Source organism: Sardina pilchardus, chromosome 15 (assembly GCF_963854185.1).
Source record: "Sardina pilchardus chromosome 15, fSarPil1.1, whole genome shotgun sequence".
In the NCBI taxonomy this organism is placed as follows: domain Eukaryota; kingdom Metazoa; phylum Chordata; class Actinopteri; order Clupeiformes; family Clupeidae; genus Sardina; species Sardina pilchardus.
Window position 1 is genome coordinate 14,765,120 of NC_085008.1, and position 16,364 is coordinate 14,781,483.

Below are 16,364 nucleotides of genomic sequence, written 5' to 3' on the forward strand. Positions count from 1 at the left end.
TGTGTGTGTGTGTGTGTGTGCACGTGTGTGTGCGTGTGTGTCATCAAGTCAGCAGAACACACTGTGACTGCTACTTGCAGAGTTTGACTCTCAATGTAGCACTCGCAACTCACAGAAGTGACAGAGGGAGAGTGGAGTGCGGCGGAGAAAGCGAGGGAGAGAGGGAGATGGGGAGAAGAGGGGGAAGAGGGGGAAGAGTGGGAAGAGGGATAAAGGGAGAGCTGCCTCTGGCAGGTCCCCTGGGACTTCAATCTCACCCCCCCTACGGAGGCAGGTGAGTAAGGAAGGGCTTTTATGCCACATCTGATAAGATGAACACAGCAGGGGGTGAGTAAAAGAGGAGAACTCACACACTAACCCTCCCATACACCACACACACACAGCGAGCACACACACACACGCACACGCACACACACACACGCACACACACACCTCGTTTCTTTCTCCTTCCCTCGTTCCCTCTCCTACGCACAGCTGGCAGACTATATCTCTCCGCTCTTACGTCGGTCTTGCAGTGTGTGACGTACTTCCCCCCCCCCCCTCCTCTCCAACACCTCTCCCCTCCTCAGTATGCAACATGAAAGTAACCATCCAGGCATTCCTGCTTGTAGCCGCTCTGTTCCTTTGTATCAGGGACCCTGTGTTCTGCCTCTAAGCCTCCCTCCCTTACAGGGGCCTCTGGTCCGTGCCTCGCAGGCCCTGACGGGAAAGTCACCGTTAAACGCGGTTAAACTGCAGTAACCCCGGTGGCGGGGGCAACGCAGCGAGCGAGCGAGCTCTGCCGGGGCCGGCCGGATTAGCACCGCATCCGGGCGAAACTAGCTGGAGGTTTATTAACTTCATACGCAACAAATTCCCCCGCCGCCCTTGATCATCAAACGCAGGCGGGAGTCTTGCGGGCGGCGGTGCCAACATTATTGGCTTTAAGCGCACAATTTGTTTCAGAAGTCGTTTAACATGTGCAGGTGAAGTGCAGCTGAAGTGCGTCGGCTGTTGATGTACAATTCGATTTTGCTGTTAACGTTAGAGGGCTTAGTCTTTGGGAGGGAAAAAAAATAGAGTTTGTCGAAAAGCTAAATGTTGTAGATTTGAAAAGAAACTTTTTTTTTTTCTCCTTGTAAAGCCCACAGTGGGTTTCTTTTTTTTCACAGATGAAAACCGACTAAAAGCTTGGCTTCATCAAAGAGCCCTGAGAAGAGCACTTTGTTTTGACTCATTACGAGCAAGTCGGTGCGAGTTCTGGTCTCACACCACGCTTCCCAACCGTTCTGCTTGAGTCGCTCTCATTTCATGACTTCATACCCACTGCAGCTCACTGCAGCTTCTGAATGGAGTTATGCCTGCACACAGAGCTCGTCAAATGTACCACCCCCTTCGCAATGTTGCAATGTTTGTTTTTGAATGTTTGGTTTTTGTGCTTGCTTACCTGTGTGTGGTGAGTTAGACAAGCGCTGGAATATTTCTCAGAATGTTCCAGCGCCACAGATGACACATTCCCAAACAGAAGCTACAGGACTCAATTCGTTGGCCAGGCCTTGGCAAATCCTATATATCCTTAAGCTGGCAATTCATTCATAACTCTAGCTTGCAATTTGTGAATGGCAATTTTTAATCTCCCCCTCTCTTTCTCTCTCTCTCTCCCTTCGCCCCCCTCAAACGCTCGACTTTAAATAGCTTCCTCTGATGTGCTCCCATGAGAGAAGCCTGGTTACTGACAACCAAGCTGTTATTATTTTGGTGCTGCACTGGTGTGTCGAGCAAAGCGGGCATTAACGCTGAGCTTGACTGACAAATCCAATACCATTTTGCTCCATATCTGCGTGTGAGAGAGAGAGAGAGAGTGTGTGTGTGTGTGTGTGTGTGTGTGTGTGTGTGAGAGAGAGTGAGACTAGAGGCGAGCACAGGTCAGAGAGTGGCAGTGCTATCTCAGAGGGGCACTAGAGGGCCAAAGCCCTGGGAGCAACAGGGTGGAAAAACACGGCCGAGACGTCTGGCTCGCCCCCCCCCCCCCCCACCCACCTCCCTCCGAAGATGTGCGCTCAGGGAGAGGAATGCCGGAGATGTGCGCTGAGGACGTGAGGAATGCCGAAGGTTTCACCGCACTCCGGGGGCGCGCTCCGGCGGGAATGTGTGTGCCTGTGCGTGTGTGTGTGTGCGCGCACCTGGGAGGCCGAAAACCCCGACGAGCCGTCTGCCATTTGTTTTTTCTCTGTTTGTTTTGTTTTTGCACTCCCGCTCTACCTCCCTCGTTCGCCCTCTCCCCTTTCTCTAGCATTCTGCCTTTCCCCCTTTCTCTCCCCCTCTCTCTCTCTATCCCTCTCTCTCTCTTGTCCCACTCCTCACCTCACTTGTGGCATTTCCACCTAAGTAAGAAATAACACAGACCTCTCTCTGTGTGTGTGTGTGTGTGTGTGTGTGTGTGTGTGTGTGTGTGTGTGTGTGTGTGTGTGTGTGTGTGTGTGTGTGTGTGTGTGTGTGTGTGTGTGTGGCAGAGCTGAAGTGGCTAACAGTGAGAGGAAACCACGTTTTCTGGACGCAAAAATAAATCTGAAACGACCCATGGCCTGTTTGCAGGCATGTACTGGAGGAAGGAGGAAATGATTTCCAAAAGCCAAATCGTGGGGGGGCAACAGGGAGGGAGGGGTAAGAGGAAAAAGGGGGGGGGGTTAATTGGCGCTAAAGACCACAGGAGGAGAGAAGGAACCTGAACATGGCCAAGCAGCAGAGGACAAGCTCAGGGTGCTCAGTCATACACATGTTCAGACGGCTGAGAAAGTGCTGTCTGTCAAGGTGTGTGTGTGTGAATGTGTGTGTGTGTGTGTGTGTACTGTGAGAGAGAGAGAGAGAGAGAGAGAGAGAGAGAATATATATTCTGTACATATCATATTATGATTTCGTTTCATTTCATGCACTGACAGACACAAACACACGCACCCGTACACCAAAGCAGCTATTGTCATTGTTTCCAAGCGGAGGCTTTTTTTTTTTTTTTTTTTTTAATGTCCCGTGTTGTTTACTCTACTGTAAAACTGCACTGCATTCCTGCGGATGATAAACAACCACAACGAACACACAACGAACAATGGCCTACCACAGCACAGACAGAGAGAGAGAGACAGAGAGAGAGAGAGAGAGAGAGAGAGAGAGAGAGATAAAGAGAAAGAGAATAAGAGAGTTGAGGAATAAAAGGGAAGGAAAAATATTCAAATACAACAAAAGCAACAGACCCCCCTCTCTCATATTCTCCCCCTGACTCGTTTTCTGCTTCCCTCCCTCCCTCGCTCTCTGCTTCTCTCCCTCTCTCTACACTGGCGAACTTTGACCTGAAAAGCTCTCCATTGCGCAAGAGGCCGATGTCAACGCAGCCAAACAACATTCACAACAACAGAACAGTGTGTGCCAGAGGAAGAGATAGGGCTTATCTGTGCAGGGGATCTGTTTGTGCCTCTTAGCCCCTCTCTCTCTCTTTCTCTCTCTCTCTCTCTCCCTCCCTCTCTCTCTCTCTGCATTTGTTTTTGTAGACTGTGAGCCTTGGACCCTCCCCGATGACATAAGAGAAGACGATGTTCGCACAACAACTACTCCAAAAAAAAAAAACACCCTCTTCAAAACGCTCGCTCAGCGGGCCGCCGTACACGGCGCGCACCTGGCAGAGGGCGAGAGCGTGTCGGTTTGGCGCGCCGATGCTGTCCTGATAAGACACTGACCCAGTTCCATTAAAGCGCTCCTCTGCAAAACGGTTCAGCTCAAAATGAGCCACCTGAATCTGAATGAGGGGGGGGAAAGCTGAACCATACGCGCGAGATAGAAAGAGAGGAAGATAGATAGAGAGGAAGATAGATAAAGTCAGGGAGAGGGAGAGAAAGACAGAGAGAAGGATAGAGAGCAGGAGAGTTGACGTAGCAGGGGTGAATGACGAAAGGGCAGAGGAAAATGGATCAGGAGGCATCTCGTCTCATGACCACTGGCACGGATGCCGACGGGCACGGTGCGGGTCCTGCCAAAGGCCACTCAGCACGGGCGAGCGACGACCCGCTCGTCAGCGCCAATATGGCCCTCCAATCTGGCGCCCATTACTCTCCAACGAGACGGACATTTCTAGCCCACCGCTTTCACACGCCGTCTTCCAGACTCCCTTCTCTCTCTTCCCTCTCTCTCTCCATCTCACACACACTCACTCACGCTCTTTCACACACACTTGCCCGTTGTCTCTCGCCACTCGTTTCTCAGAGCTCTAAAAACAGATGGGGGTTCCACACACAGATGGAGTGCAGGGCCCTCGGTGTCTGACGGCTCCTTTGCACCTCGGGTGACGTGCACTATTACCACTAGTAATGCTGCCGGGTGGCGTGCACTACTACTGTGCACTATTACCACTAGTAATGCTGCCGGGTGGCGTGCACTACTACTGTGCACTACTAGCATGCACTACTCCTACTAGTAATGCTGCTGGGTGACGTGCACTACTACCACCAGTAATGCGGCTGGGTGACGTGCACTACTACTGTGCACTACTACCACTAGTAATGCTCCTGGGTGACGTCACGTGCACTACTACCAATAGTAATGCTGCTGGGTGACGTGCACTACTACTGTGCACTACTACCACTAGTAATGCTGCTGGGTGACGTGCACTACTACCATGCACTACTACCGTGCACTACTACCACTAGTAATGCTCCTGGGTGACGTGCACTAATACCAATAGTAATGCTGCTGGGTAACGTGTACTACTACTGTGCACTACTACCACTAGTAATGCTGCTGGGTGACGTGCACTACTACCGTGCACTACTACCACTAGTAATGCTGCTGGGTAACGTGCACTAATACCAATAGTAATGCTGCTGGGTAACGTGTACTACTACTGTGCACTACTACCACTAGTAATGCTGCTGGGTGACGTGCACTACTACCGTGCACTACTACCACTAGTAATGCTGCTGGGTGACGTGCACTACTACCGTACACTACTACCACTAGTAATGCTGCTGGGTGACGTGCACTACTACCACTAGTAATGCTGCTGGGTAACGTGCACTACTACTGTGCACTACTACCACTAGTAATGCTGCTGGGTGACGTGCACTACTACTGTGCACTACTACCAATAGTAATGCTGCTGGGTGACGTGCACTACTACTGTGCACTACTACCACTAGTAATGCTGCTGGGTGACGTGCGCTACTACTGTGCACTACTACCGTGCACTACTACCACTAGTAATGCTGCTGGGTGACCTGCACTACTACCACTAGTAATGCTGAGAGAACGAGAGACAGATCCAGAACAAATCCAGTGCTACGCTGACAGTGGATCAGGGCAAGGGCAAATCTATGGCAGCAGTAGAAGGGTTTCAGAAAGGCACTATATAAATTAAACTTAAACTAAATTAATTATACCATAGCAGTATATCACAGATTTTCAATCTCCAGGCTAATTTCACCTGAAATAAGACCACTTTACATCATTTACATGCTTATATTTGACATCAATCAGCTCAAACTTAACACTAATTTAGATTAAAAAAAAACAGATAACAAGTTCCAGCTCTGAAATGAGAATGCAAATACCAGGGCTTTTCAAACAGGTTTAACTCCACGAAAAACTGCTCTGACAATGAAAACACACAAACAAAAGAGCAATTCTGGGCCACTGCATGTCGACACTAGTAGGATACGGTGGAGGATTTCACAACCCGATTCAATTTCTCCACTTCTCCTCCCGCTTCCCGGAGCTCGGGGGGCCAGGGAGGGGGCAGTGCAGCGCAGCGGTGGCCCCGCGTGAGGAGGGACAGGCGTCCACCCTCGGGGAGGGAAACCAGATTCAAGAAACAAAAGCCCCTTTCCAGAGCATTCTGCCGCCATACTTTGGGGTGCACACACGCTCGTGAAGGGGGAGCCATGTGTGAACGGGAGAACGGGGAACACTCGTATGTACACTCTCACTCACTCACACTCTCCCTCCCACCCTCTCTCTCTCTCTCTTTCTCTCTTTCCCTCCCTCCCTCTCTCAGTGCGTCTCGCCCCTGTGCCGAGAGGCATTGCATCATGATCCCGAAATGGCTCGCGCTTTGACACAACACTTGACTAAACTAGTGCCTATCACATGACAGCTGGGGAGAGATGAGGGGCATCGCGTTCACTCCGCTGCCCTTTCCAAGCTAAAAGGACACCACCGTTTGAGGCAGAGAGAGAGAGAGAGAGAGAGCAGGAGGGGTGGGGTGGGGGGAGCGGGTAGGTGTGAGGGGGCTCAATGGTCTCTCCCGGGGCAGTTAGATCTGCGCTCTCTCGGCCAAAGGAGGTTTTCCTTGGCGGATGTCAGGGGCGTCGATGAGCGCACGGAGGCAGCCGCTGCTGACTTACAATCAATGGGCGTCTCCCTCCCTCTCCGCCCGCTCCTAACAAACGCTAATTCCACTTCTAATTGATTATTGATTTGCAACGGTGAATCATCCGCAAGTACCCCTCCTCAACACCCCGCCCCCTCTAAACACACGCGCCGTCCCGCTGGAGCCTGACGCGGACAGAAGGAACAGCACACGCCGGCCCGGCGGAGGAGCAGCGGAGGAGAGCGCAGGAGGGGGCAGCGGGTGAGATTTGTATTGGCACTGGCCCCGTGCATCTCTGCAGAAGCCGCCTGGTTCTTTTCCTCCCAGATCGCTTTTCTCCCCCCCCTCTCCTTCGCTCTGTATTCTGCCTCTCTGTCTCGCTCTCTCTCTGTGTGTCTCTCTCTCTCTCACTCTCTCTCTCTGGCCCTTCCTGCTAAAGGAGCTTTGCATTGCAAATGAACGCACACGGGCTGTCAAGTTTTGATGTAACTAAATGACCATAGACTAGGGTCAACAGGGAGCACTGAGCACCATGCTGCACCAAGCAGGAGGTGATCCCATATCTGTGTATAACCTAAACGCCTGAATTAACTACAGGCTGAAACCGTGACGGCCAATAAAAAAATAAAAACGTACATACAACAGCCATTTTAATGCTCAATATTCTGATTACTTGGGTTAAAATCGGCCAGGAAGAAAGAAATCTACAAATCTCAGAGCATGAAATCATCCGTGAAAGCTGCTCTCGGACCGCGGCACTTTTCCGCAAGAGCGCCGACCCCACGAAGAGGGAAAAACGGAACGGCTACTCACTTCTCTGGCAGTGGTCCTGGTTCCAGCAGCGCTCGCCGAAGTGGTCGTTGATGGTGGTCTGCGAGCAGTGCTTCTTGCCGCCGACCGTGCCGGGACAGACGTCGCCGCACTCGCGGTCGTCCTTGTTGTCCATGATGAAGTTGTCCTCCACCGAGTCCAGCACCTTGGACCAGTCCAGCGTGGACAGGTAGCACAGGTCCGGGTTGTTCTCCAGCCGCACGGCGCCGCGGGTCACGTTCATCAGGCTGTACAGGCCGACCTCCTTCAGCTGGGGCATCTCGAACATGACCAGCGCGTAGTTGAAGAAGAGGTTGTTGCCCCGGATGACCGCCAGGTTGGGGAAGAGGTTGCTCAGGGTCTCCAGGCCGTAGACGCGGAACACGAGCAGGTAGTCGGTGATGACGGTCAGCCGGGGAAAGCTCAGGCCGCGGAAGTCCTCCGGCTTGGTCTTGAACATGAGCAGGATCTTCAGGTGCCCCTCGATCACCGTGCAGTTCTCCAACAGGGTCAGGTTGGCTGCGTTGTTCCGGATATCCATGGTGGGACAGACTGCAGAGGGAAAAGCAAAGAGATTCCAGTGAGTATAACTGTGACCGTAAGCACAATCACAATATCTTACAGCAATAACACTAGCAAAGAGAGAAGAGGTAGTAGTTTGCAGCATGGTATGTTACTTTGGACAAAACATCTGCATTTCAACTGACTGACAAAAAAAATCCTTTGGTTAGAAGGATAAAATGTTAGAGTGAAACAATAGAGAACATACTTTCACTACTTTCTTTTTAATCTTGTAGCAAAGTTACTATGTGATTACAGCAGAGCTGACCAAAAAAGTGCTGATCTTCGCCATGAAGAGAATTACAACAAATGTTATGCAGTTTGATAAGAATTGAAATGTGCTAAAATGTACACAAGAATTAATGATCATCAAGCTGCACATCAATAGACTAATACTGCGCATTGAAAGTAGATCTCGACCACACAGATATTTTAACTAAGGCATTAAACAACATCGCAGGGACAAGGGCTCGTCCTGCTGATTTGTGGTGCCCCAAACGTCTGATGTATAAAAACAGAAGTCAATCATAAGTTCAATGCAAACCAATGATCCTGTGATCTGAGAAATGTAGACCTATTATGTTCAATTACCAACCAGGCAATTGGTTTAGTTATTGATTTATCATCTAGGCCTATTGGATACTGACCACTGGGCAACCACATCTCAGGTCTGGGCTAGCGAAATAAGAACCTTCACTTGCCCAGTGGACGAGCTAAAGAAATGAAAAGGATTCGTCCAAACCCCCGAGCTTATCTTTTCAACGTCAGATTAGTCCAGGTGAGATTGTATATATACGACGAGTCATAAGCAGGTGTGAAGAGCATCTTTAAATAAAGTGCACTCTCTCTCCAACTCATTTGGCTACATCAGGGTTTGTTTATTCGCGCACACTGGCTGTGCTCTGTGCGAGGCACTTGAGCGCTCCAGCACCCCACTGAAGTCTCTTGCCTGTGCCTGGCTCCCTGTGGTGCTAACTGACGTTGAGCCCTGTCTGCTCAACAACAGGCGAGAAAAAAGCGAGAGAAAGAAAACACACACACACACACGCACACACACACACACACACACGAGTGCGAGAACGAGAGGCCTGGGAGGCAGCTTTCCCTTCGCTTCATTCATAATCTACAGAGCCTTTGTGTGCGTGTGTGAGTGTATGTGAGTGTATGCGTGTGCATATGTGTGTGTGTGTGTGTGTGTGTGTGTGTGGCTGCGTGCTGATAGATGAGACCGGGAGAATTCATTAGCGGCGAGGATTCGCTCGCTGCAAGCATCTGCTGATGGAGCCGGTGGATGATAATGAGCGGGAGCGGAGCGGCGTGGTGCGGCGCGGTGCGGTGCTGTGGTGCGCGGCGTTCAGTGGCTGCTGGCCGCTACCACGCCGCTCCCGCTCATTACAAAAGAGATTACGGTGATGCTGCTTGCTTTGTTCTCCGCAGTCACGCTTTTTTCCCCCCCCTCTCTCTCTCCTTTCTTGCTTTCTTTTCTCCACACACCCCCTCAGAAGGTTTTTCCCCATTTTTCACCAGAATATGTTAAGATGGCTTAAAGCTGGGGAACTGTACTTAAGACTGCTTACTGCAGGAGGCTCATGCATTTTACAACACAAATATTCACAGTCACAGTTTCCAGTCAAGGAGGGATTTCTCCCTTCCTGTGTATTACATCATTTTAAAGGGTGGACGTCCTTTCTTTCCCTTTCTGATGCATTGGAGCTATGATGGCAGTGCATCATTGGCATGGCTAGCTACTACATTTCAGACAGTGACAGCGCTGTATAGGCACTAAAGACCAAAAACTAAAAAAAACCATAAAATAACAACAGAAAAACTACACAAACTGAGAACTAAAGGTGCTTTGGAGCTAATCAATGAGCACAACTGAGTCTGATTGTGAGTGATGCACTTCGGCCAGTGCAGGAGTGAGAAATCAAGGCCACTAAGTGGCAGGTGAGCATTCTCTGGCGATCTTGTCTTGAGCATCTACATTGTCTTAATGGATCCCTGTCTTTTATTTTCTACACTCCACAACAGCAGTGCATTTGATCCATTAAGACACCTGCATGTAAACATCTAGAGCGAGAGTTCACCCACGCATAGAGAGAGGGAGAGAAAGCGTGCGTCAGAGAAGAACAGCACTTCACTGAAACATGACATCTCTGTTATGCTACATTATTATATGTAAAAAAAAAACACCATTTGCCCATCACATTGACATTGTGTATACGCTCATAGCACAATTGCACGTATTAAAGAATCTTATGCTTTCATTGAGAAGGTATTTGCCTTGTTGACACAAGACCCTTCTCAATTGAGAGTGGGTCTTGAAAAGATTCATTGACTTAAAACTTCCAGCAAAATTAAACTTAAATTGGTGCATTAAACTCTCACCAATTCATTTCAGAAGTGTAGCTATCTTGTAAAAGGTTTTAAAGGCAGTTGTTCACTCGGTTCCAAAGAAATTCTCATCCATGCCAGATTAGCGATCATGTTTGCATGCCCACATTTTAGGGACATTGGAAATGGGCTTCAATGGCCTCTTGGCCAGACGGACCTGCAGAGCAAATCCCAAATTTGCAGAAAGTGTGTATGGATATTCCCAAGCTAAGAAGGTATAATAGATCTACAACATTTTGACAGAACAAAGAAGTGTACAGTATGTGAGATCATACACCAACATTAAATGGATCTCCCCCCAAAGGGGCATTATTCATCTGTTTTTTATTTTCCCTCAAGACGTAGATTCACTTTCACAAATGTTTTCATAATGTCAGGAAAAAAACAAATGGTGTGGTGGGAGGACAGATTTAAAAGTTCATCATCGCTCACACGTTACCGCAAAAACTCACAAGGGACTCAACCTCGTCTCGGCGTTTCACATGGCCACATTTGGTCTATAATTTTTAGCAGTGATAACATGGTCTTCAAAGCTGCTTTGAAACGGATTCATACTCCTGCCCACAATTCCATATAAGTACCAAAAACAGAGAAATGGCTTCATCAGGTTCACTCAACTGGGTAAACAGTGGAGGCAACTCCTCGCCATGGTAACGCATTTCCGAGAACACCAAACAGACACGGAGCTGTACGGCAAAAAAAGCTTCTCAGGCAGGAAATATGTAACATACTTTGAGGGAAAGAGGGGTTTTTTTGCTACACAGACCAAAATGCTAATGATACCAGTTACAGTTGATTTATTCTTAGATGGACTAGCTTAGCGAATGCACTGATAAACAAACAAGCTGTGCCACCATTTAAAGACTGTGCACACCATCTAATTAAAGCATGTTGACTGGATAAGCAACTTGCGATCCAGTTGGTTCGGTATGATATTAATTTCCTGATTTCCTGAGTCTGGTATTCTCTTTTAACTTCTCACAGCTGTCACACACACACACACACACACACACACACACACACACACACACACGGGAGGGTTTTCACTCAAATCAGCAATTTCTGAAAAGCAAGCTTGCTCTTAATGGCTTCGAAGTTAAAGCAAATTCCAATCAATAATTAACTCAACATTACTGTACATCACTGTCACCACGGATCACTGAGGCCAACAGCTTCATGAGGAAGAAGCAAGCATAAAAATAAGGTGGGGGAGAAACTGTGTGGGGTGGGTGGTGAATTCTTCTGTGTGTTTGTGTGTGGGTGCATGTGTACGGGTGAATACGCGTGTGTGTGTGTGTGTGTGTGTGTGTGTGTGTGTGTGTGTGTGTGTGTGTGTGTGTGTGTGTGTGTGTGTGTGGGTGTGTGTGTGTGGGTGGGTGGGTGGGTGGGTGTGGTTGGGTGTGTGTGGGTGGGTGTGTGTGTGTGTGGGGGGGGGGGGGGGGGGGGTTGTGTGATGATGTGGGACCTCCTGTACTGAGCTGTTCTCACACATGCTTGGCATAACACACTTCCCCTTCTCCCAGCGCCTCTGTCTATTAGCCTTTGGCGCTTCGGGAACGGAGACCTGCCCCCTGGACAGGAAAGGGAACACCAGCACATCACTCAAGCCGCTGATTTAGCGCTGTCACCCGGGTGATGTCAAGTTCAAATACGACCCCTTGTTTACACCAATGCCGCAAATTGCAGCTCTTCCTTGTCTCGCTTTTTTATGGGCAGACAGAGAGAGGCAGCGAGAGACAAAGACAAACAGAGAAGGACAGAGAGAGAGAGAAAAGGAGAGAGAGAGAAAGAGGGAGAGAGACAGACAGAGAGGATGAGGGAGTCAAATCAAGTCTGAGAAAAGCTGACAGAAAAAGGGGAGCTGATAAATCTCCACCAAGGCGTCCGTCTGGGAGTCGGTGTCGGCCAAAGACCAAAACATCCACCATCACAAAGATACAGCGCGCCACAGACCAAACATGAGCACCCCAAACAGTGGAGAGAAAAAACAGCACTTGAGAAACAACAACAACAAAAAAAAACAAGACAAACAAAAGCTGATATGAAAAGAGGCCAAACCACAGAGAGGATTCTGGGAAAGCCAGCAGGGCAGATCGCTCATCCCAGCACCTGCTGCCCTGCACTTCACCTCAATGCTCAAACGAGCAACAGCTCATTTCTGGTCTGATTCACTTACATAAAATTCCAGCTTCTCTCTTACATCATGGTCTGTTATAGACCTTCACTACAACGGTCTACAACGGTCTCTTAGGGGACAGTAACGCGGCAGTAACCAAGGAGCACAGACCAAAAAAAAAACAAAAAAACTCTGGCTTACTATTTGCCTTGGCTATTGGCCCGTGCACTGAGTTTGCACCGCCTCCCTTTTAAATAAACCCAATAAAACATCACGGGGAATGACATTCATAACAATCACTTAACTAAATCGACCTCAGGTTGGAACATTACTCAAAGCCTTTACTAGGGGGCCCCGGAAACGCACAAAAAAAAAAGGAGATGGAGAAAACGAATGCCTGATAAGGGCTCGGAAAAAAGTAACCCGACACCCGTCGCTTTATCGTCGCGGCCCATCAGCCTGCCTCACGCTGACAGGCTTGTCTCCTGATGGATTGGGCCTCGTTGTGCAACATGCAGTAACAAATGTCACACAAGTGCAACTGCAGTACCCCCCCACCATCGCTCCTCTCTTTGTCGCTGCAGTCCCCGATAGGGATGCGCTTCGCTCACAGTGACAGCAAAATCTTGCTGCATTATTAAAAACATAATGCAACACAAAAGAAAGTCCTGCCTTTTAGGGCTTAAGATTCGGGTTGTGAAATGGAACGACACGTAGCAACGCCAAGTGTTGGTCAACTGAGCGGACCCAGTGTGGGGGCGGTGCAGCGAAAAGGTCCTCGGCTGTGTGTGCATTGTAAATTAAAGCAGACACTTAAAAGCAGAAACATGAGACCCCAGTCATGTATGACAAGAGGCTAGCAGGTTGGCTTACATCACACAAGTGAATGAAAGGGGGGCTCTGGACACAGCTATTCAACTGGTGCAGACAGGCAGACAATGCAGCCAAGTTGAATCTGATTTCATTATCAGCGCTGGGGATAATATTAGATCTCGCCACGGCAGAGGAAAGAGATACGAGGCTCATGAAACACCTCAGCGGAGTGGACCCGCAGTATGGCTTCCTTAAGGTCTGACAGAACGCTAACCAAACAACTGTCAATGTTGCAAATATTTACAGTTTAGCTCAAATATTATTCATGCCGATGCCGAATTTTAGCTAGTGAATTTGTTCTTGACCAATGTGTTTCCTGTCTGCAAAGGGCATGGAAAACTGGAAACTTATAAAACAATGAACCATTTCTGTGTTTTCTTGGTCAAATAAAATCTCGTATCAATTTAAAAGTGTCAATTTCTAATAGATATGAACAATTATGGACTTAACTATATCAAAACAAGTGAACAGACTTTGTCACTATAACTGAGGGAGAGTCCTCACAAAATCAAATTTTGGCTTAAGTGCAGCTTTGATTTGTCGCTAAGGATCAACACAAACTGGACAAAGGGCATGAGAGTTTGGTGAGGACTCCATCCAGCTGCACTGGCCATCACAGTGTTGATTTTCAGAGGGATCCTTTATTTTTAGCATGGCATTCCCACACCGGAGAATTTAATACGCTTCTACCAATAGTAACTGGTGCTTGGAAACTGGAACACTCGGCGCGTGGACCACATGGCAGGAATGTTGAGGCCGTAAGGGCTTTGGGGGATTCTGATCGCCGCGGCCAACAGGAGCATTAACGCTACAAGGAACCCGCCCTGCCAACACACCACCGCAGACGTAAACAGGAGACTAAACGCACTAAAGCGTATCATATGGATGGCAGCTTATGCAACGCTACAACTAATAGCCTACTGCCAGAAAATGACCACTAGACGTCAAAAAAGGACGTGTTCCATCAAATTTGGCCAACTGATGCATTAGCATCATACGTCATGCATCAGGCAAGAACAGGACAGGTTCATACGGGGGGGGGTTCTGTGATGGCAAACGGAAAGTTCTTGACAGAAATGTGGAAAGCAGTCGGATGGATGGCTGCCTCAATTCTCCATCACCTTCACCCTCCTTTCTAAAAGACCAGCAGCAGGTATAGGAGCACCTGCCAGGGCAACTGCCTCTGCCACCCCGCTCCAAAACCGAGCCTATTTATAATTAGGATCCAGTTACAGGACAGGAGCCAAGGCATGGCAGATTGCTCCACGCATAAAAGAGCAACACTCAAGGTCTGCCACACTGTTGGATCTCCTGCCAGGAGGCACCTGACAAAATCCCGCCGGTAACATCAGATCCAGCTCATGTTCCGTCACGAGCGACATGCTCAGAAGAGCCACGATAGGTTGTCACTTTTTTTTTTCTCTCCAGAGAGAAGAAAAAAATAATCCAGGAAGGATATATCTCGGCTCGAAGTGTGGTTGCTGGGTGAAAGGTGGGAAGAGCTTACTGTAGTAATGAATTGGGTGATAAAAATAAAGAAATCAATTTACACAAGGAAGTAAGACTAAGATTTTTTTTTCTCTTGAGAAAAAAAAAACCTTGGGTATGTGTTGGTAAATTCCTTCTTCTTCTTCTTTGCAGGAAGTAAAGAAATCAGCTACTAATACTTGCACTGCAACGTGGGCCTTGGAAAATATTTAAACAAAGACGGAGAAGAAAGGGAGAAAAAAAAAATCACAAACCAGGTGCTGAGCCAAACAAATAAAAGAGAGAACTCCAGAAAGGAGCATTCCTCAAATAGCAGTCTCGCGGCGAAAAAACACTCACACACGTCCATAGACTAGAGCGGAGGGGCGCGCACTAATGAAGAGCAGACCGACAGCGCCGTTTCACCCCGGCCCTCTGATAGCCGCGACTCCGAAAACAACACACCAGGCAGCGCAGGCGGACATGTCACGCTCTCTTTCGTCCCCTATGACCTTTTTTTTTTTCCTAAACTCGGGTACAAAGTAGCCCAAACACGGAGGAATCTGTCTAGGAACACAGATAATTTCCTCTCCTCTCCTCTCCCTCCACCCTGCGCTCCCTTCCAGTCGGCCACAGAGCAGCTGCAGCCTCCCCCAGGGCCGCCGCCGGACCCGGCCTCAGAAACCAGAGGTATTCCGCTCCCAAGTACATCAATTGAAAAACAGATGGGTACTGGCATCTTGAATATTTGGCAATTTCGCACAACATTTTTACAGACCAGATGGGTGGAGCTCACTATGCTCCCCCATAGCTGGAATGAGACCATTTTCATTTACAACAACCCATCCCCCCCCCCACACACACACACACACACACACACCCACACACACACACACATACACACACACACACACACAACGCATGATCACTCACAAGGCGACATTTTCACGTTGAAGGTTTAGGGAACATTGAACTGATTATCTGAACAGTATTTCGATGGAAGTCAATGGTTCTTTTTGTCAGAACGTGCCACTGAAAAGCCATGTGCTCGGCTGGGAGAGACAACCACCTTCCAAGGCGCATCCCTCCACTTACAGCATTAAAGAGCCAGGGCCCGTGCTGACAGTCATTACACTTAACTATGAGACCACATTAAGTTGCAACAAGAGCCGCCTCTGTCAGGTAGAACAAACTCAGCACTAAGTGGCCATCAGCACTTCAATGAACTGCTTCGATTCAATCCGAGTCGCTTGTCAGATGCAAAGAACATGTGTCAACGGTGAATGCTGTATCTGTTACCGCATTCACAGCTGACACTAACTTGGTAAATACCTATACGATGAGGTGGAGCATGTGCGGAATTGCAAAAACAACTCGCGGGGAGGAGCAGAGGAGAAAACAGCTCATCTTCCCAGCAGAGACGTGGGTGCCGAGTGTCCATCCATTACCAGCGCGAATGTTCAGCCAGTGGTCATTACCGTACTGCACGTTTCCTCTGCGCACCCGTCATCTCCGTCTCCATCAGCACCCGAGTGAGGCGGTGCCATTTAGACTAACTAAAGCCACAAGTCTGGCTTATCTGGATGTGTACGAGGCCAACCCGTTTGGACAAGCAAACAACATTAAGATTGAACATGGGGTTTTCCATGTCAAGAATTAAGGGCCATCCCCCCCACTCCTAAAGCTTCCTAGAGAGCAAGTGAGTCATTTTTCCACTGACATTTAGCTGCGATAAGAAGATGCTGACCATTCCAAATATCATATCAGTCAGGTGGTGCAGGCACTGTTCACGGACACACACACACACGGCAA

At 48.8% G+C, this 16,364-nt stretch overlaps 1 protein-coding gene across 2 annotated transcripts in view; it reads right to left on the bottom strand.

Moving 5' to 3' along the window:
* Positions 1 to 16,364, bottom strand: part of insrb (insulin receptor b) — an 84,357-nt gene that overhangs the window by 59,833 nt on the left and 8,160 nt on the right. For both annotated transcript variants that reach the window (XM_062556102.1, XM_062556100.1), the window contains exon 2: positions 7,145 to 7,693. In XM_062556102.1, coding sequence (XP_062412086.1) covers positions 7,145 to 7,693 — 549 coding nt within the window. The remainder of the gene's footprint in view (positions 1 to 7,144; positions 7,694 to 16,364) is intronic.